The 20,765-nt window shown below is 55.0% G+C and overlaps 1 protein-coding gene across 2 annotated transcripts in view; it reads right to left on the bottom strand.

Annotated features, from left to right (window-relative positions):
- Positions 1–7,269: 7,269 nt before the first annotated feature.
- The window catches only part of MFGE8 (milk fat globule-EGF factor 8 protein), an 18,909-nt gene continuing 5,413 nt past the window's right edge, over positions 7,270–20,765 (bottom strand). Inside the window, exons 3-10 of one of the 2 annotated variants that reach the window (XM_024207207.3) lie at positions 19,869–19,994; positions 18,545–18,658; positions 17,455–17,636; positions 16,556–16,711; positions 15,105–15,249; positions 12,782–12,984; positions 10,417–10,572; positions 7,270–9,578 (exon numbers count right to left, since the gene is read on the bottom strand). In XM_024207207.3, coding sequence (XP_024062975.1) covers positions 9,435–9,578; positions 10,417–10,572; positions 12,782–12,984; positions 15,105–15,249; positions 16,556–16,711; positions 17,455–17,636; positions 18,545–18,658; positions 19,869–19,994 — 1,226 coding nt within the window. In that variant the 3' untranslated portion in view covers positions 7,270–9,434. The remainder of the gene's footprint in view (positions 9,579–10,416; positions 10,573–12,781; positions 12,985–15,104; positions 15,250–16,555; positions 16,712–17,454; positions 17,637–18,544; positions 18,659–19,868; positions 19,995–20,765) is intronic. The other variant, XM_024207208.3, reaches the window with a different exon arrangement.

Below are 20,765 nucleotides of genomic sequence, written 5' to 3'. Positions count from 1 at the left end.
CGCAGGGTCTGGGGGCTGCCCGGCAAACCATGAAGCCGGTAGCGCTCTGGCAGCTGTTTCGCGTGGCTGGGAGGGAGGAGGGGGAATGCGGGGTGCTCAGGGGAGGGGGCGGAGTTGGGGTGGGGACTTTGGGGAAGGGGCGGAGTTGGGGCAGGGAAGGGGCAGAGTTGGGGTGGGACCGGGTGGGGAAGGGGCGGAGTTGGGGTGGGGAAGGGGCGGGGCCATGGCCCCATGGAGTGTCCTCTTTTTTAAATTTTTAAATATGGTAACCCTAGGAGACGGCCTACGAAGATGGGGTGGGTAAGGCTAGTAGCAATGTCTGTCGGAGGTGGCTGGGCAGTGCTCGCTCCAACTTCTAGGCTTGGGGGTTTAATTCCAACAGCCAGAGGCAGGCTCAACTCTGATAGCCCAGAGCATTAACACAGGGGCTGCCTTTCTAGGGGATGTTAGACCGGAGTCACTTCTACCCATCTGCTCTGAGGCCCTGGTGGAAGTTAAGGGTCCCAGAAGGCTTTGGGAAGACCCGTGCTGTCAGACCTAAAGCCTCTAACATTAGTGCTGTAATACAGGGCCCTGTCACAGCTTCAGACCAGACTTAGCCTGAGCACCGGGCTTGGCTGGATCAGGTGCCTAGCATCCATGTTTGATGCAGATGCCGAGTGCTCACAGGGAGCAGGATGGCTGCTGCTTCGTCCTGCCCTGGCAGCATCTACCTGGCAGCCTTTTAGCGTGGCTGGTGCCTGCGTGGATTTAGGGAAACCCTAATTTCTACGTCACTGAATCCATTCCTTGTTAGTGGGCCCTGCGTGAAGGGCTCTGGAGAGATGCCTGGTTGCTGCTTGTTAATCCTCCAACAATCTGCTTGGTTTTATCTGCTAAACGGTTTGTTAGAGAGCAGACAATAAGGGCCTGATTAGATCTGCCTGGCGCCTGGCAGGAGGTTGCTACGGTAGCTGGTTCCTGAGGACCCACCCTGCAAGGGGTGTTGGAGTCTGACACCTTCTCCTGAAAGGCTGTAGGTGGCCCAGTGCCGCTCAGGAACTGCCCTCGCCTTTCACGCTGCGCTGGTCCCTATATACTGCCCTCCATCTTGATTCAAGCAGCCCAGGAAGCTGCTTCCTCCCTCCCTCTCTGCATAGACCCTCCTCAACTAGGTCTGAGGGTGAGGTTCCCTGGAGCCAGTGAGAAAGGCTCCACAGCCCTCCCAGCAGCGCCAGGCAGAGCAGAAGCTGCCATCCGGCTGCTCCCTGCCCATCGGCTCAAGCTCCCTGCCCCACCTGTGGCAGTTTTCTTGGCCACCTTTTGTTTCCACGAGCTGTTTTCTTATCCCTTTGTCTCCCCCCTGTCTCAGTGTCTCTAGGAAGCACCGTCCCTGGCAACCCTTCAATCAGGGCACAATGCTCTTTGGCCAGACGCTGAATCCCCCGCTCCATTGTTTCAGTGGGGAGGAAAAAGCTGCACCGTGCCCTGTGCGCCGGCAGCCCTGGCTCCGCCGAGGCCCTGGAATGTGCTGAGGGGAGACGAGTTCTCGCTCCTTTCCTGGATGCTTGGCCAAGGGAGGCCACGTGTGGTGCCAGCCACCGAGCCAGGCCAGCCTGTGCCAAGCAGGAAACCCGCCAGGGTGAGGGGAGGAGGTGACTTTTCATGAGTCTGGTTTTGGCGGCAGGCTGGCAGCTCCTTCCCCTACTGACTTGGCTGCCCAATGCCTGGGACTCCTTCCCTGAATGGGATGAGCAGCATCAATGAAAAGAGGGGCAGGACCTGAGCGGAGGGTGCGGGAAGCAGGGGCAGGGTATGCACCATTCTGTGCAGCGCAGACAGAAGGATACTGGGGCATTCCCCTCTGGGGCCATCCTCCCTTTTGTACCAGCCGGCTGGGCCACCTGGAGGAATCCAAGAGACGCAGGGCCCACCCCATTCAGTGCCCAGCTCTGACCCGCCCCTCCCAGAGGCACTCCTAGCGGGAGGCTGGGCCCAACTGCATCGTGGAGCCTTGGGGGTTAAACCTAGGGCGAGGTTCTGCTGGGAATGGCCCTGAGCTGAGACAACAAGGTGCAGCTGAGCCTGGTTAGGTTCAGAAAAGCGGGTAGGCTGCTGTCATGGGGTTGCTCTGAGGGGGAAGCAAAGGGTGGTGGGGGAGGAGTTTAGCTGCAGGAAGGGAACTTGTCCAGACACTTGCTGCTTTAGACCCTTTGGTTAAACGAAAGCCTTGTAAAGAAGGTGGGAACCTCTGCAGAGGGTCTGGCTGCTCTCTGCAGTGCCTGAGCCCCTGGCCCAGCTGCAGCTTCAGAGAAGCCCTGTGCCTGAGCACCAGGCAGGGTCACGGTGACCAGCACCTGTGTGTTGATACAGGTTCCTGATCAGATAAGAGGCCTTCGGCAGGATGGGGCTTTGTCTCTGCAAGGTTTACATGGATAACATACCATGGGGCCCAGGCTGACAAGGGCCCTGTAAGAATTCCTGTTTCTCTGGGTTGTGGGGTGGGGGTTAATTGATCAGAGGAGGGGTCTCTTGTGGCAGATCCTGATTGATTTGTGCTTCAGCTGCAGGCTGGGGCAGGCCCTGGAGGGTGAGTCCTGTTGAAACTTACCTTTCCCAGTGAATGAGCCTGTGTGTGAAGCTGCAATGGGTGCCCTGGGGAGGGGAGAGCCCAGAGGGGGCTGTAATCTTGGCCTGGCATTTCTTTGTGTTAGTGGGGCAGCAGTCTCCCAGGCCCTTGGCAGAGCTGACAGACTGATGGGGCTGAAGCATGAGGGAGTGAGGGCCTGTCTCTGCTCTGCTGCGTGACCGGCAGCACGAGGGGCCTGCAACCAGCTTCCTGCCTCCGCAGCCCGAACCCTGCGAACTGCTCTCTGGCCTCTTCCAGGAACAACTTCCGAAGGATGCTGCCAAAACAAGAGAGGGGGCCTGGGCCGTGAAGGGCGAGCCCGAGCCCTGTCGCTGCCCTTGGGATCAAAGAGGGGCCGCATCAAAGGGCTGCCCTGGGACGCTTGCAGCAGGGGCTGAGCCTGAGGAAGGTGGCCTCAGCTGCTGTCCCGTAGCCCTGCCAAGGGGGGTTGAGGTGTCCGGTGCATGTATTAATTTGGGATGTGGACAGGCATGAAGGTGGGAGTAGGCTGGTGCCTACTGAGCCAGGCAGAATGGACACTAGCTGGGCAAGTCTCCCACGCGTGTGCACAGCACTGCAGATGCAACTAGGCCCCGCCCTGCCTTGCAGCACTCCCGGCCATTCTACTGCTGGGCCTGGGCCTGACCTCCGGGGCACGGGGTGCTCCAGGCTGACTGTACTTGGGGCTGCAAAGCAAAAAAGAAACCGCTTCTAAAATAACTGATTGGTAAGGCTTTGTTCCAATTTCAAGTTAAAAGGCAGGAGACTCTGCCTGAGAGTCCAAAGCCATCACTGCCAGGGCCTCTGCAGCTGGGACTTTCCCCCAGGCAGGAAAAGCCTTGCTCTCTAGCCTAGGGGAATGCTTCAGATAAAGCCAGGCCACCAGGAACCCTGAGAGGCCCCCACCCCCACGCTCCCCTCTGCTAGAAACTCTCCCTGTGCTGACCATACAACCCATGTCCCTGCTACCGCCTGCCCTCCCTGATCCCTCTTCTGTGCGCCCCACACAACCCCCCTGCTGCTGGAAACCCTCCCCCAGCCTTGAGCTCCCCAAGCAGCCTCCTTCCCCACTGCTGCTGGTTCAGGTCCGCTTGGCCGGAAACCATCCGGAGGGTTAGATGGTTAGATACATTCATGGAGGTTAAGTCCATTAATGGCGATTAGCCAGGCTGGGTAAGGAATGGTGTCCCTAGCCTCTGTTTGTCAGAGGGTGGAGATGGATAGCAGGAGAGAGATCACTTGATCATTACCTGTTAGGTTCACTCCCTCTGAGACACCTGGCATTGGTCACTGTCGGAAGACAGGACTGGACTAGATGGATCTTTGGTCTGACCCAGTATGGCCGTTCTTATGTTCTTAGCCAGTTTGGCTAGGAGTGCACCTCCCCAGGAGTCAGGGGGGTGGGAGGCAATTGCACCTGGAGATGGAGTGCTTTGTAGGGGGCTCATGGGTCGGTTCTCCAGGGCTCAGCAGCTGGGCGGAGGGGCAGGGAAAGTCTCTGCTCCACATTGTGATTCACTGAAGATGGGTTTCCATGAGTAACAGTGCCCTGGCCTCCTCTTGGACACTCCGTCTGCTGCAGGAACCCGAGGAGATGAGGAACGGGTCCCTCTGCAGGGCATTCATGCCTCTCGCAGTCTTTGTTCTGCCCAGGGATCTGCATCATGTTCCTGAAAGCAGCTGGTGCCAGATTCCTGGCTTCATCCTCCTGCTTCCCTACAGGGTTAGCCACTCATCTGAATTGCCCAGGAAGGTTTCACCTGCAGTGCACCAGGGGGTGCCAAACAGCATCCGCACTGCCTGGCTGGGACAGAAGCGGGTTTGATGAACATCAGCTGCAACAAGTGGCCAAGCAAGGCCCTCGGGGATCAGCTTAGCAACTCCCACCCGCACCAAGAGCGCACGGCGGGGTGGGAGCTGCTGCCTCCCAGCTCAAAGATGAGCCGAAGCCAAATAAGGATGTCCTGAACTAAATTACCCCATGGGCCACTTGATTACTAATCGTAGCTCTCCATTGCTGGAGTCCTTTCCATCCCCAAGTGCTGTGAAGGCCAAGAGGGCAGAGATCGCTTGCCTGCCCACCTCTGAAATGCAGCCACTTCTGGGGAGACACCAGCTATATCACCCACCTTTTCTTTTTTAAGGGAGAGGAAGTGAAGAACAGGGGCGGGGCACGAATGGAGGCAGGAGGACCCAGGTCCTCAAAGGTATTCCAAGCTCGCATTGGTCTCGGTGGAAGGTAGGAGCCTAAATACCTGTGTGGATCTGGGCCAAGGTAACTACCCAACAGGGCTGTAGCAAGACACCAGGCTTAATGCTATAACGATAGATACTGGCGGGAATAACCCTGTGAGAGCCTGACCCTTGTTATGGGACCAGGGCCAGGAAAATTCAGTCTCCAGACAGTGCCCCTGTGTGTCACACCCATGTTATAAACAGCCTGCCTCTTGGGGAGCAGCTTCCTCATATGTGCAACAGAACCTTTAACAGCCCAAAGCAGCCAGGCTTTTAATGTCTGAGCTGGAAAATGACCCCTCCCAGAGCACCCCTCGGCACTATGCCGAGTGTCAGCACTGATTTGGAGGGGGGAGCAACCCCCGCTGAGACATCCCACCATCTCCTGCAGATTGGTATCCACTAGCAATGTACTGGGTGTACTACAGAAGGGAGAGTGTCGGTCCCTATGGAATCTCCCAGCCATGTGGCCCAGCCCCTGAGCTGAGGTGGGGTGGCTACAGCATCTTCAGGGAAGGAAAAAATGCTTTGGGGCTGGCGGGAAGCCACCTTGGGTCAGTGAGTGACCCTGTCCAGGCTGCCAAAGCTCTGCCAGCCCTGGAATTAGTTACAAAGATGGAGAAACCCATTTCCCATCCCACAGCACCCTAGAAATCTGGTCGTGTGTAGGGAGGGAGGGGCAGATGGGCTTGGATAGATGAGACACTGGCCTGAACCTTTATCCAGAATCAAATCCCCTTTCCTGAACCATCGCTGAGGCGGCTCGGGACGCTGGGTTTTCCCCACAGCCCCGAGCCATGCTCTCGGGGGCAGAGTCAGCAGCCCTAGAGCCCGAGCCAGGGAGCAGAAGTTCAGGAAAGCGAAATGTTTCAGGTGCATCCCTGAGCCGGACTGCTCAGAATTCTCCCATCACTGGATATGGGGCAGGGCAGGGCGTGATCCCAGCCCACCCCCACCAAGAAATGGCCCCTTCTCATCCCCCTTCACAGGAGGATTTGCAGCACAGTGACTGGAAAGCTCGGGAGGGGCTCTTAGCCCAGGTTTTACTTAGGCTCCTGCTGCTCCATCAGCTCTTGCCATGTTACTCCCCTCACCCACCCCTTGCTGCCCTATCCCAGTCCTACCTGGTCCTGTTACCCTCCTGCCAGCTCCCACTGCAGGCAGGCAGAACCAGACCCTCCTGGGCCTCTGAGTTTATGGCTTTTCCTGGCTCCTGATGCCTCCCTAGAGCAGAGGAATTTTCCTCTTAAGCGGCTGCTTTGCCTCAGACCTTTCTTCCCAGGAGCAGCCGTCACCGCTGCTCATCTCTGGGCAAGGAGGCTGCAGCTGGAGTGAATCCGACTCTAATCCCGGGCCCCAGAGCATTGACGGAGATAGAAAGGAGCTAGGCAAGCAGAGGGAGTTCCCAGGCTGCAGCCAGACAGCGGATGCTCTGGGAGCACAAGGGCTCTGAGCTGAGTGAATTGGGTAATTATACGGTGATAGATTGAAGGGGGCACTCAGGGAACTGACAGAGTTCCTGGCCTCACTCACAGCGGCCCTCCTCGGTGCTGCTGCTGGCTGCCTAAGCAGAGCCCAGGAGATGCGCCATGGAGGGAAGCGGCTGAGGCCATGCTACACTGGCAGGCTGTGTGGGGGGTGTGGGTTTGAAGCAGTGGGGACATGAATCCCAGGCCTCAGATGCATTGGGCATCCCCTATCCTCCATGAACTTCCCTTGGCTCTTTCCAAGGAGACACAGGCTTGGGAAGTGCCGAAGGGAGTGATGTGGGGTGCAGCTGGAGGCAGAGGAGCAGGGTAGAATCCTGTTCCGTGTCCAGCACTGCACCAGGTGAGACCCGAGTCAGACGCAAATAAGCAGGTGGACACTCATGAGTTTCAGCTGGTTTTAATACTGTCAGACACTCCTACAGGGTGCGCCGCCTTCCCATCCAAGACTCGCTCATGCCATCACTTACACCAAAGAACCCATCTCCCTCCCAAACACACGTGAAGAAGGTCCAGCTCTGTATTGTGCTTCAAGTCAGAGCCACACCAGAGAGCCACATCCCTGCCAACGGGGACTGATCCCAAATCTAGAGCCTCTGCTCAGCCAGGCACCAAGCCCTTGCCATGCTGTGAGGTCAGTGAGGGGCCCGCCCTCTGGGGCAGTCGCTGTGCCCTTCTGTCCCCACTCTCACTCTTGTAATGGGTAGCGTGCATGGATGGACCCATGTTGCCATCCCAAAGCACTCAAGTACCATGAGACAGGCCCCCTAAACTACAAGATTAGCTTAAAAATCCTGAGATTTAAAAAAGAATCAACGTTGGGTTCTTCTGATTGTCCTTCTGGGTTTGGAGCATTTAATGGTCATATTTTCAAGCTTTTCTCTGCAGCCAATAGGACCAGAATCTACTTTTTGTTTTTCTTTAAATGAGAGCTGAGGTTCTCCTGTAATCACCTGACCCCAGGAGCTGGGGCTTTGAGAAAACACCAAATATCATGAGACTCACAATAAAATCAGGAGAACTGGTAACCCTGTGAACCAGAAGGTCAGGGGCAGGCACAGGCTGTGATGGGTACCAACCCAGTTGAGGGCAACTTCTGCCCAATGATGGGGGAAGAGTTATAAAGACACTGCTGAGCTTGGGCCCCTCTTTCCCAGAATTAACATCCTGGGACTGTCCCATGGGAAAGCAAGGGGAGTTACTATGCAAGCTGACCCGCCTCAATGGGAGGTGGCCAGGAGCCTTGGCAGATCAGCAGCGTAGAGCAAACTAAGTATCCTCCCACACACACACTCTGGCCAGACCAGATGCTCCAAGGACCCTGGAGCGCTACCGCAGAAGTTTGGTTCAGAACCAGCACAGAACACCCTGAATCCCCATCCCAGGCTCATTCATGTGTCATGCAACATGCCAATTGCCTGTGCGCCGAGGATCGTACCATGGGGTTTGCTGTCTGCTAGGGAGTTCCCTGCACGTGAGCAAGATTGGAGGGTTTCAAAGCTCCATACCACAAGCCCAGTTTGCTCTGTGTGTCACCCCTGCCTTGCACTGCTCTGCCCTGTCCTGAGATGATGGAATTGAGGAAACATCAGAAAACATGGCTGGAGAATCTCTAGGTTCTCCTTTAGCTGGGTTCCATCAGGGGACTCGGTACCGCAAAGCACCATGGACAAACTGTTTGCTGGGGCTGGCCTTTTGGCCTACAGGAGGGTTTGGGCTGTGGACTTCACCGTGATGCACTACACTGGCTGGAACCCATGACAATGACTGCCTGGGCAGGGGCACAGGGCTTCACTTCTGGGTGGCAGTGGGGGATGAGAGCCTTGTGGTGACTGGCAGGTTGGCTGGGCTCTCCTGTATGAATTCCTGGCCAGCTGGGTGCTCAGAAGCGATGCTCATGGGACCACAAGTAAGTGGGAAGGCAGATAGCACTTGCCCTGTCCTTGTGCCCGGAGTGTTTGAGAGCAGCATGTGTACCGGTGTCTGTCCTGGAGCATTATTGGCAGGTGCTGAACATTGGGTCAGTCACTGTTGGCCACATTCCCAGCCCCCCCCCCCCCCCAAGATTTTACAACAGAAATTACACATTCCCCCCTTTGTGCCCAGCTCCCCCCCCGGCAGGACAGATCTTCCCATGCATGTGCCCTGCAGGAGAAGGGCAGTTTCTGCAGTGCAAAGCCAGAGGCCCTGTGTGTACAGATTCCCAGCTGCCAGCTTCTCCCCGCACTGAAGCCCTGTGACTTCTGACGCTCTATGCCCCCGCCCCTTCTCATCACTCCCTTGGCACTATGCTGAACTGACAGGACCCACAGCAACATCGCTGCCAAGCAGTGGCCTGCAAGGAGGCAGTGATTGGTGCACTCAGGGGCAACAGATTCTTTCCGAGGGCCCTTCTGAATGACTTTAGGAGCCAAAGAACTGGAAGCTCCCTCTCCCCTCGACACACGTCGGGGGAAGCCAGCTACCTGCCTATGCTTGAGAGATAGAGGCCATGAGTGGAGGGGCCTGCCCCATCTCCAGGGCATCTCACTCAAAGGCTCCCCTGAACGCTGAAGGTGATGGAGACAGAAGAGCTCTCGATTGCTAAGGGCCCTTCAGTGGAAGCAGAGCTAAAAGGGGGAGTAGTTTTCAGGATGTGATGGAGGTTGCTAGGGCCTGTTTGCAGGGAGTCCCGTAAGGGCCTGGATGGAAAACACCTGGACCAACTGAGGGGCTCAGAGGGGCAAGAGCCCCTCATCTGGGACAGCCCCCTAAAGTGCAGAGCTGTGGGCCCAGAGAGCTCCAGGGGCCTCTGCGTGTTAGTGCAAGTACGGTAGCCCCACCAATGCTGGGCTGTCACATGCTCTTCTAAAGCAAAGGCGAGGGGGACCCAGAGCCCTCCCATAAGATTTCTATCAGCTTCAGCTACAGTCATGCACTCACTGCCCCTCTCCAGCCCTCCCCACTGCCAGACCAGGAACCAGACACAGACGTCGTGGGGCAGCGTGGGTGAGACACAGAGAGGGGGATGTTACAGCAGCAGGCGTGCAGGGGAAAGGCCAGGAGTGGGAGGCTGGGGGGGCGGCAGCCCAGTCCTTGCCTTCCACGCTGCCGTCCCCAGCAGACTACTCATCGCAGCCCAGCAGCTCCATGCGCAGCGTGATGCGGTTGTGCCACGCCACGGGCAGGATGCGCACAAAGCGGGCGTAGAAGGGCACGTCGAACACATTCTTCTTGTGAGAGGTGTTGTCATAGTTTCCTTGGAAGATCTGCAGAGGGAAGGGAGGAGCCATTAGAACGAGGAGCAGGTCCTGCCAGGGGAGAGGGAGCAATGCCAGGTTGCAGGCACTGTGGGAGAGGACACACTACAGGATCACAGGCCTATGGGGAGCTGTCCAAGTGCCCTGCTGAGCAGTGACCTGTCCCCTCCTCCCCACCCCACCCCCACAGCAAGGATGGTCAGTATGAGGGTCCTGCCACATCTACCCCATTAAACCCCAGGTACAGCTGCTCTTGTCCCCTGGTCTTCCTTGTTGATGACCTAAGTACTGTGGTATCACCAGCAGCTCTCTGGTTAGTGAAACCACTCCTCTGACCCTTTGTCATCACTGCTGCCATGTAGATTCATAGATTCTAGGACTGGAAGGGACCTCGAGAGGTCATCGAGTCCAGTCACCTGCCCGCATGGCAGGACCAAATACTGTCTAGACCATCCCTGATAGACATTTATCTAACCTACTCTTAAATATCTCCAGAGATGGAGATTCCACAACCTCCCTAGGCAATTTATTCCAGTGTTTAACCACCCTGACAGTTAGGAACTTTTTCCTAATGTCCAACCTAGACCTCCCTTGCTGCAGTTTAAGCCCATTGCTTCTTGTTCTATCCTCAGAGGCTAAGGTGAACAAGTTTTCTCCCTCCTCCTTATGACACCCTTTTAGATACCTGAAAACTGCTATCATGTCCCCTCTCAGTCTTCTCTTTTCCAAACTAAACAAACCCAATTCTTTCAGCCTTCCAGCAGGGCACTTTCTCATTCCAGCCCCTTGGGAATGCTGGGATTTGTAGTTTCCCCCTGTGCTACCAAAGCCCCTCCCCTGCACCCACCTTGCTGCTGTTTGTCCTGTTGTCCTTGTAAACGGTCCAGGACGTCCCATCATCACTGTAAGCCACTTTGTAGGCCGCCACATACTGAATGTGCCCAAAATCCCGAGCCCCTTGGGTGACGACGCCGGTCACCTTCTTCGGAGTCAGCAGGTCGATCTGCCAGAGATACAGGGCTTTTTCAAAGGACGTCCGCTCGCTTTGCCCCAAAAGCGAGGCGGGTCCCAAGCAAGCTGAGAGAGTCAGGGGCTGTGCAAGCCTCGTCCATGCAGCTCTGCTGATGGCCCTCAAGCCTGACAGCAGCCCCTGTGCTATTCCAGTCCTGGGCTCTGCATGTACCCACTCCAGCTCTGTGCACCTTTGCTAAGTGAAGATCCACCACTGCCTAGGACAGCCCACTGCACGCATCACATGGCCAACCTGGCAGACGGGGAACATGGGCAGATTCTGCCCCCACTCCAGCCCAGTGCATTGAGGGGGTGGAAAAGTCCCCTGAGGAATACCCCATGCAGGGATGGCATAGAGCCAACACAGGCAACCCTACACTCCTGCCTGGCATAGGGGTGTGCTGGGGCGTGGCCAGAGGCAGGAGTGGGCAGCTCAGGGTTAGGAGAGGGAGTGGCCAGGGCTCTTTGTGCTCCAGCTATTCTGGGCTGCAGAGCAGTCACACACAAGTCATGCCACGTGCACCAGGCCCCAGAGCAGCCCCAAATTAGGCATGCAGAGTTTCCTTTGCCTTCCCCCAGCCTGGGCGCCCTCGCTGGTGCTGAGCCTCCTCACAGGTGGGCAGGGAACAAGGAGGGAGAGAACAAGGCTGGCGTGGAGCCAGGCAGGAGCCAAGGGAGCAGCAGAATATGAGCCAAAAGATCTCATCGAGGGCCAGAGACACCCCAGCAAAGGGAGGAGCAGGTAAAGGGACCTGTCTGGAATGCTACAGCATTACAAGGAAGATCAGATAAAGGCAAATGCTGGGGGGGGGAAGGTTTGTTCTGGAGGGCCCTGCCTGGGTCCCAAGGGCAGGACTGACTGCTCAGCTCCCTAGAGACTCTCTCGCTTTCCCTGCCCAAGCTGCACCCACAGAGGATTCTGAAATCACCTGAGAAAGGAGCCGGGGCCTGGGGTAATGACAGGAAACCTGACAGATTCTTGCACTGCAGGAGTCTCTGGCCCCTCCGGTAGCCCACCCCTGGGCCGGCAACCAAACTGTAGGCAGGCTATGGAGTAACCACGCTGGCTTCAGGAGGGGATGAGAGCGCTTCCCCTGTGGTTCACTCGGCTGGCTGGAAACCCAGCACAGAGCAGGAAACTGAGGCCAAGTGGCAGCCAATTCTGAGCTGGAGGGTCAGGCATGTGGCAGAGGAGCTGAGACAAGCTCCCATGGGCTGATCCATGCAGAATGGGGATGCTGATCTTGAGGGAGGAAGGGCGCTGTGGGGGGATGCCACAGGAGATAGGTGGTGGGGCTGACAAAGGGTTTCTGCCACCCACTCTAAGCAGCTTCCAGTCACTCATACAAATGGTTAGATCTAGGGGTGCAGCAAGGACCCTTAGAAAATAGGGAGGGAAAGAAAGAGGGTGAGAATGGGAAGAGGGAAAGTTGGGGGGAGGAGAGTCCAAAGAGTCTATGAATCAGTGCCGTAACAAGGGCAAGGCGAGTGAGGCACTTGCCTCGGGCGCGCAAAGCGGAGGGGCGCAGCTCTACCGCCCAAGCAGGGCGGAGGGGGAAAAAAAAAAGCCGCGATTGGCGACACTTCGGCGGCAGCTCTACCGCCACTGCTTATTCGGCGGCGGGTCCCTCAGACCCTCTCGGAGGGAAGGACCTGCCGCTGAATTGCCGCCACCGCTTCATTCATTCTTCGGCGGCAATTCGGCAGCGGGCCGAGGGACTGAGGGACCCGCCGCCGAATTGATGCCGAAGAGCCTGGAGCTGGCCCTTGCCTCGGGCACAAAAATTCCTTGTTACAGCTCTGCTATGAATCCCTGGCTGAGATTCCTTTGCCATCCCAGATGCACACAGCACAGCAAACACATGGCTTTTCTGAAACAATAAGGCTCCAGCCACTGCCTGTATTCTGCCCAGTATCCAAGCTCCCCTCCCTGGGACCTGGTAACCCCGAAAGCATCTAGCCCTTCACAATAGGAATATGTGGCCGCTCAGACAGCTGTAATGGACTATTAGCCCCATTTTACAGATGGAGAAAGTGAGGCTGAGAACTCAGGTGCCTTGCCCAGGGCCACAGAGTGAATCAGAGTGAATTTTGCTATTGGAGGTCATGTACTCCTGGCCCAAGGGCCTATGCTCACATCACCAGACTTCACTACCTCACCTCCCTGCTGGGAGAGCCACTGTGGGGTGATGGAGACACACCTGCAGCCACTCAGACTGGTCGTTGTTGAGTGCAGTCCAGGCATTGGTCTTGCCTGTCTTATCCAGGCGGGCGTAATGTGGGTACCAGGTGAAGCCATCGATGCCCCATGTCTTGTAAACGCTGGAGGCTGTGATCTGCTGGTCAGAGATCAGGCGGGATTTCATGCCCAGCGGCTCCGAACAACCTGCCGTGTTGAAATACACTGTAACACAATGGTTTATAGACACAGTGAAAGGAAGGAGTCCAGCAGCATAGTGATCCCAAACAAACACAGAGCAGACCCAGGAATCCCAAACAGACACTGAGCAGGGTCCCAGGAATCCCAGATAAATACAGAGTAGGGACACCAAAGACGCAAAGAGCAGAGACCACAAATGTAGAGGCATAAAAAGCACTGAGCCATGAGCACAGAGCAGGAACCCCAAATATACACAGAGCTGGGACCTCAAAACTCCCTGTCCCTCTCGAGAAGGCATTGGATTGGGTGGTACATTTTTTTCAGTTCTGCATTTTATCCTCTGCCTAATTTCCCCTGAGAGGACCATTCACTGTGTGGCAGCGCCCTCTGCTGCAGGAGGGCTATAGGGACAACATTGTCAGTACTGCCCCTCCAGAAATGTGGTTGAAGCCTGAGCCCCCATGCCCAGTCCTTTTCGAGGGCCACTCCTCTAAGCACAGCACAGAGCTCCCAGGCTATACGTGCAGAGTCCACTCCAGGGGCAAGGTCCCTTTTCCTTCTGGGCCCAGTAGAAATCCCCAGCCTAGAGAAGCCTCTTGCAAACCACCGCCATAGGGAAACATGCCCTAGGCTGGCGTGTGGAGGCTGTCTGAGGCCTTGCGAGCCCCCCAAGTGGGGAAGGTGGAGCAGCACCTAGCTGGATTGTTCCATGGGCCAGTCCACACTGTAACCTTGCAGCCAGGAAGATGTGACCAGCCCTGCAATTCTCGTTGTTACCAGTGGGTGTCACTGTGGTCACTGATGCAGACAAAGAGACGATTGGTGTGTGGGGAGGAGGGGATGGAAAACCAAAGCACAGACACTACTGGAATTAGACCTGAGCTCCCAGGGCCACGTCCCGCCCCCACCATGAGCATTGCCCACTTTCCCTGAAAGGCTCCAGATGAACTCCAGGCCCTGTGTCCGCATAGGCTAATTCCAATTGCTTGCCTTTGGTGTTCCCAGGGATTGGACCCCGTTCCGGTATTCCTGCGGGGCTCTCTCTCCCAGGTTCCTCACCCCTCCCTGTGAGGGACAGAGCCCCAGCAGAGTCCAGGCACAACTGGGGTCATGGCAGGGCTCCAAGGGCACGAAACAGAAGGTGAACTTAGAAGATTCATAGCGCTAGAGACGGAGGCCTCTATCCCCCAGAGCAGTTCCAGCATGGGCCGTGGCAGAACAAGCTTAACTCCCCCTCCACTCTGCTCTTGGCCCTTCGCCCCTAAGGGGAGGCTGGTATCCATGCCCCATTCGATCCTTGGCCTCTGCTGAAGTCCCCAGCTGTGACACGGACGCACCAATCCCACTAGCAATACACTGGGGCCACCAAACAGCCAGGCAACAGAACTGGGCCCATTATGCCAAGCACTGCCTAGCACATGTGTCTTGTTAGGAATGCTGAGCTAGCGAGAGAGAAATCTGATTGGCTGAGCCTACTGCTGTTACATTTTCTAGGGGACTTTGATCCTAAAGAATTTTGCAAACTCTACAGAAGCTGTTTCAGCCAGCAGGGAAATGATCTCAGCAGCTGTTCAACAGCCGCACAGCAGCGCTACTCAGGGGGTTGGGACGGAGTGCAGAAAGATCCGAACTGAGACTGCCTGGGAAGGATTTAGGGAGTAGAATGTCATTATCTAGGATGTGATTTGGCCGAGACCCTGGAGTTAACACCCCTATTCTCACAAAAAGAGCCAACGGATCTTTCACAACTCAGGGTCGTCAGTCAGAAAGGCAACACCTCCAGTAGCACAAAATCCCATAGCACTGCACTGGTCAGTAATGACTCCGAGGTGACAGCACCTCCCCTACCAAGTCACCCGCACCACTTCCTGCAGCATAGTGCCTTCTAGTGCCACACTGGGACACGAAGGTTAGCACTGACAGAGGGAAGAACACCCCCTACTGAGTCTCAACAGACGGTTCCTACATCTGGGATATCTTTAGAGGTCACCCATCCAAGCACTGACCCAGCCCAGCATGTGTGATCTGATCAGATCACAGCCCGTGCTGTGGACATGCACATCCATCCGCCTCAGAGATCCAACAGACGGGCGTGAGTGCCCCAGAGCAGAAGGCTATATCCATGGCCTGGAGTAGACATTTACCATTCAATTCGCAGCCAACCAGCTCAAAGCGCAGCGTGCAGGCCCTGTGACACATCACAGGGTAGATGCGGATGTACTGGGCTGTGATCGGAGGATTGAACATGTTGGACTGCATGCCGTCATTATTCGTGTTCCCCAGGAAAACCTGCAAAGGCACAAGCCAAGATGAGTGTGTTTAGTGGCCAATATCAAATCCTCATCCCTTCTCTACCCCATACCATTGTCCATAGTAATCCCTGACCCACCGGTCTGATTTTTATCTTGTAGACTCAATAACAAAAGCCATGCGACAGAACAGCTCACCACCAACACTGAAGAATGCTTTAGACTCAGTGTTGCCAAACCAAAATGTTACAAGATCATGAGTCAAGCCCCAAAAAACATGAGATTGGCTTAAAAATCATGAGATTGTATTAAAACAAGAAATGTTGGATTTTTTTTATCCACTTGTCTTGTGTTTGTTTTGCTGTTGTTGTTTTTTGTTTTGATTTGACCCTTTAGAGTACATTGGGGTCACATTTACGTGCTTTTCTCTGCAACCATGAAGGTTATAATATTTTTTTTTTATGAAGGCGGAGATTCTCATATAGTCACAGGATCACAGCAGCTGGGATTTTAAGAAATACACCAATTATCACAAGATGTGTGATAAAATCCTGAGAGTTGGTAACACTGCTGTCAATTAGTAGGTCAGTTTATACATCAGGTGACTTATAGGGAAGTAGATACAGTATAGATATGCTATTGGTTCTGTAAATATATACATATACAGTATTGTACACTACAGTATATAGTAGAGACGCTTGATTTATTTGTTACCAGTTCAGCCCCTCTAGCAAATTGTTCAAAGACCAGTCCTGTTTCCCACAAATGTATCTGCTGTCAAGACTAGATCTGATGGGGCTGAACAAATCATTGACACCTTTAGGGAGTTTATGTACTCTTCACTTTGCCTGGTCACTGTTTGCTCTTCTTGTTGTGTGGCCGGTCACCCAAGAAACGGGGCATTGGGCCTGCTCCCTGATAGGTTGACAAACATTTTGAGGCTGCCCAGAAGCTTGTGAATCAGAGCAAAGCAAACTTGGGGTGTTAGTCACAAATCCGGGATTCTCTGAATGTTGACTAGTTGTTGTGCTCTGTGTAGGCAGGTGTAGTGTGTGTGTATAATCATTTATATTATTATGAAATTGCTGGTATTTATTGTTCTCAATACCTTTCTGAGAACCCCCCGATCCTATTTGCAGCCCCTGCAATAACACACCATCTCCTCTGAGCAAACGCCACCCCCACGAAGTGACACAAGGCCCCGCCAGTGCCATAATTCCACAGTGGTAACAGGCCCATGTGCCAACCCCCCCACCAGTGCATCAATCTCCTTGCCCCACGCTGACACCACCCCCCCATTTCCATCCCATGTTTGGAGGCAGCAGGCCCATTACTGGTGTACCCACCTTGTCTCGATCCTGGTTCTCGTCCCTGAAGAACACAAACACACGTCCATCCTGGCTGTGCGCTACTTTGAAGGAGTGGACGTACTCGGCCCAGCCCGCACGGCGGGCACCCTGCGTGATGATCCCTATCAGCCGCATCTTCCTCAGCAGGTTTACCTGTGGCATGACATAGGGTTACTGGGATGGGGCGGGGAACATGCTACCGAGCCTGACACAGATTATGGTCCGCGCTACGCCCCTGCCCTCCCAGGTCTCCCATAGAGTATTAGTCTATGTGACCTGCAGCCCAGCTGGACTCCTGGGAATCAACTCAGCCTCAGCACCCTTGAAAGGGGCTGTCCTGCGGTGGGTGCTCTGTCCATCTGCAGGCTGCCCCATTGTTCCTGTGCTAGAACTCCCCATCCCCACAACCTCACACCGCGATCCCAGTCCTCTGATCAAGGAGGGAAGGATGCCCATCTGTACCACCAGAGAGAGCATTGCTGCAGAGCAACGCAAGGTGTTTCCTGAGTGCCTCCTCCCAGGAGATTGAGCATCCTGCATCAAGAAGTGCCAGCTGCCCCCAAAGGGATACTGCCTTGGGACACCCCCTTCTTATAGTCATGTTAACATTCCCATCTGAAACCGCTCCTTCTCCAAGGTGAAGATTTCAGCAGGGAATAGGACAATGGGTTCACATTCCCATTGGCCGACAGAATTCAGAGCAGTTCCCCAGTCCCAGCCCTGGAGCATGGGGAAGTGCGGGTAGGAACTGCCACATGTGAACAAAGCAGTGTTCCAACAAGCCCAGCATCCTGTCTCCAGCACTGGCCAGTGCTTGGTGCTTCAGAGGAAGCCTGTTCTGCAATGAGCTCATGACCCACCCAAGGGAATGTTTGTGTGTTCCAGCCAGCTGGTACCTGAATCCAGGGGCTCTTGTCATAGTTGCTGGAGGTCCAGGCATTGACGATTCCATTGTTGTTGAGTCGGGCCAGCTCAGGACCCCAGCGCTGCAGGCCTAGGAACCCATAGTACACAGATGAGGCCGAGAGCTGGGCATCTGCAATGGCCCTTCCCTCCATGCCCAGCAAAACAGCACAGCCTGGAGCAGGGAAAGGGAAAACGGGGAAAGAAAAGGGAGGGAGATTGGGAATGAAAAGGAAGAGGGGCAGGTCATCGGTAAAGGAAGAGCGAGAACAGAGAGGAAGAGGAGAACAAGAGAGAAAGAGAAGGTGACACACTGACCATCACATTCCTGGTTCTCTGGAGAGACCTCCTGTCTCATGGGCATGAAATGGAAACTAGACCAGAGCAAGGACCTTCATTGACCACTTGGGGCACTGGTTTGGTGTCTCATTAAAATGAGAAGGTGGCTGGTATTTCCTGCTCCCCAGCCACATCTAGTTTCATCCTAACCCCTCCCCACAGCCATGCCCACAGCACTTCCCGAACAAAGATTGTTCAGGCCCAGTTGGTCAGCAACTGTCTTGAACGCTCTCAGAGAAGCTGTCCAGGTATGTGCAGAGCTCTCCATGCAGCTTTTCACCACCGTCACAGACCTGGACAGCCTAAAGAGGGAACGCTCCTTGTCTGAACCTCCCTTCTCCACTATCCAGCCACCACAGCTGTCCCATCACAGCAACAAGATGTAAAGAGATCTGAAAAGGGAAAGCCCTCTCTGTGATGGGTTATGATCCAGTCTCTGGGACTATCCCAGAGTCATGAGATGTGAGAAGAGCAGGAGATCCTCCATAGGGGATTCAATGCTCTCTCCGGGTTGCCTCCTCCAGCACTAATTTCATTAGCACTGGGCTCTCCAGTGTCATGGGGCTCATGGACAACAACAGAGCTGACTTCAAAAGCCATCAACCTCCGTTTTTCCTAATGCCAACCAACAAGGCCTCCTTTGTGCTTGCTGGTACTGCTGAGAGCAGAGCGGGGCAACGGGAAGTTTGCGGGGGGGGGGGGGGGGGCAGGATCTGTAGCTGCTTGTCACGGTCAGGGACTTACGGACATGGCAGGTCTTCCCCAAGAATAGAGAGGGGCATTTGCAGGCATAGTCGCCGTTCAGGTCTAGGCAGGTGCCTCCATTTTTGCATGGCTGTGAGGAGCACTCGTTCACGTCTAGGGGAGACAGAAGCGAAGATGATGAGAGAGAGAGAGACTCTGCCCCCCAGGCTCAAACCCAGCACCACATGGTGGGACAGGGTGTCCCGTCACCCACGCAGAGAGTTATCAGCAAGCAGCTGCTCTGGCAAGCTAAGTGAGCGTTTTAATCCAGACTGCATTCATACCAGCCCTCAGGTGGCTGCTGGGCTGCTTGTAGAAGTGGGGGTTCTAGCCAAGATGCCCAGCTATGCCACTGTGGGAGGGAGCCTCTCCTACTGGAGTGGACTGGGCTTAGGGGCACTGGTTCTTCTATGCATCTGTGTGAAGCTCTGGGGAGGGTCCCACGCTACACTGCAGATGACGCATAAATTCCCCTCTGGAGCAGGCAGAGCCCCAGGTGTCCTAAAAGCAGAACTGCCATTGACCGGGCTATGGTTAAGATGCAGCAGCCAGACACACCCATGGCACGGCCTTTTCCCTCAGTATCTTTCTCATTTCTATAGTTCTCTCAGTGCACTCAATGCTGAACCCTGCATCCCACCTGGTGCCAGCCCCTGCATCCCACCTGGCTCTGGTCGGACATTGTACCCACCACCTGGCCCCACATCCTACCAAAAATTGGCAATCGCATCCTATCCAGTAACTCCATCTCTTCTGGCACCTCCCCACATCCCACCCAACACCAGTCCCTGCATCTCACCTGGTGCTGGCCTACTTATCCCAAGTGGCACCAGCTCCCACACCCCACCTCATGCTGGTCCCTAGGTCTCCCCTCCCACTCCAGCTCCTAGATTTCCAGGGGTGGCTCCAGGACCAGCGATCCAGAGCAGATCTGACAGCTGGGCTGCTGCAGAACGGATGGAATCACGTAACCCCTGCCAGCAGGCACAAGAGCCAGCAAGTCAGTTCAGAGGCATGTAAGGGGAGAGTCATCATGCGAGGCTGCCCAGTGCATTCCCAGCAGCTCAGGGTGAGAAACGTCCGATGAGTTGGTGGAAACAAACCCAGTGGGGTATTTTGCTGGATTAGTCACTTACACACACCCCAACAATATGTGGAAGGTAACTGGGTTACATACACAAACACAATCCACTCCATGGACACCTGGTCTCCATGCTCCCCTCCCACCTTGGCAGCTCCTCCTGCAGGGAGGGCTTTTGTCATGTCCCCATCTCCCCCAGAGCCAGTGCTCGGTGCCACCCTCGCAGAAGCAGCCCTGACTCACTCTTTTGGCAGTGGGTGCCTGCATACCCCGCAGGGCACTTGCAGACATATTCCATAAAGACATCGCCCCGGTTGGGCACCAGCTGGCACTCGCCATTGTTGTGGCAGGGATTAGGGTGGCAGGGGCCTGGGGAAGGAAACAGAGGAAGCAAATAGTTGTCAAACGGGACCAGGGAAAGGAAGAATCCACACGGTTCCAGGGCTGCAGGGCTCTGGTACAAGCATGCCTGTTACTGTGACTTGGTGACCCTGTAGGCCAAAAGCCTAATGGGAAGAAATTGTCTCAAGTAAAATTGTACTTTATTTTGCCTTATACTCCATTTTGCTAGCTTTGAATTAGTAAGAAGAAATTGTAGCCTTGAATTAGTAAATTGTTCTGAGTTTATTCTTTGTTGATTGTGTTAACATTCGCTCTTAGAAGGATAGAAGTTTTATGGCTGTAATTGCCTTATTTACGGTTTGGTGTGACTGAAGAATGTATGGTGATTAACTGAGACAGGACAGCTGGGCCGCATGGTCAAGAAGGGAGTGGAGGAGTCAAGAGGCACCAACTTTATTACGGGATAGCAGATTGACGACCCTAAAGCAAAGGCATACACCCCAAGGACGAGATAAGGAGTTGAGCCAAAGGGACAGATAAGAAACAGCTGCGGATCCTCCCCGGGAACAACTCAAAATAATGCTAAACAGCAACCTTGAATACCTCATGATTGACAGCTCCAATGTGACACAGGAAGGTCCACAGACTTGTGTGGGAACTTATCACTATAAAAGAAGGGTGCATTGCCATGGGACTTTGGGTTCGTTCTGAATCAACATCGGAGCTTTGAATGCTCCCCCTCCCTTGTGTGCAGTTTCAGCTGGCCACTGGAAGTGACCGAGCAACACTAAGGACCGT

The sequence above is a fragment of the Terrapene carolina genome, unplaced genomic scaffold, assembly GCF_002925995.2.
Source record: "Terrapene carolina triunguis isolate 2854851 unplaced genomic scaffold, T_m_triunguis-2.0 Scaffold67, whole genome shotgun sequence".
Taxonomy (NCBI): Eukaryota; Metazoa; Chordata; order Testudines; family Emydidae; genus Terrapene; species Terrapene triunguis.
This window is presented reverse-complemented; position numbering and strand designations above follow the sequence as displayed.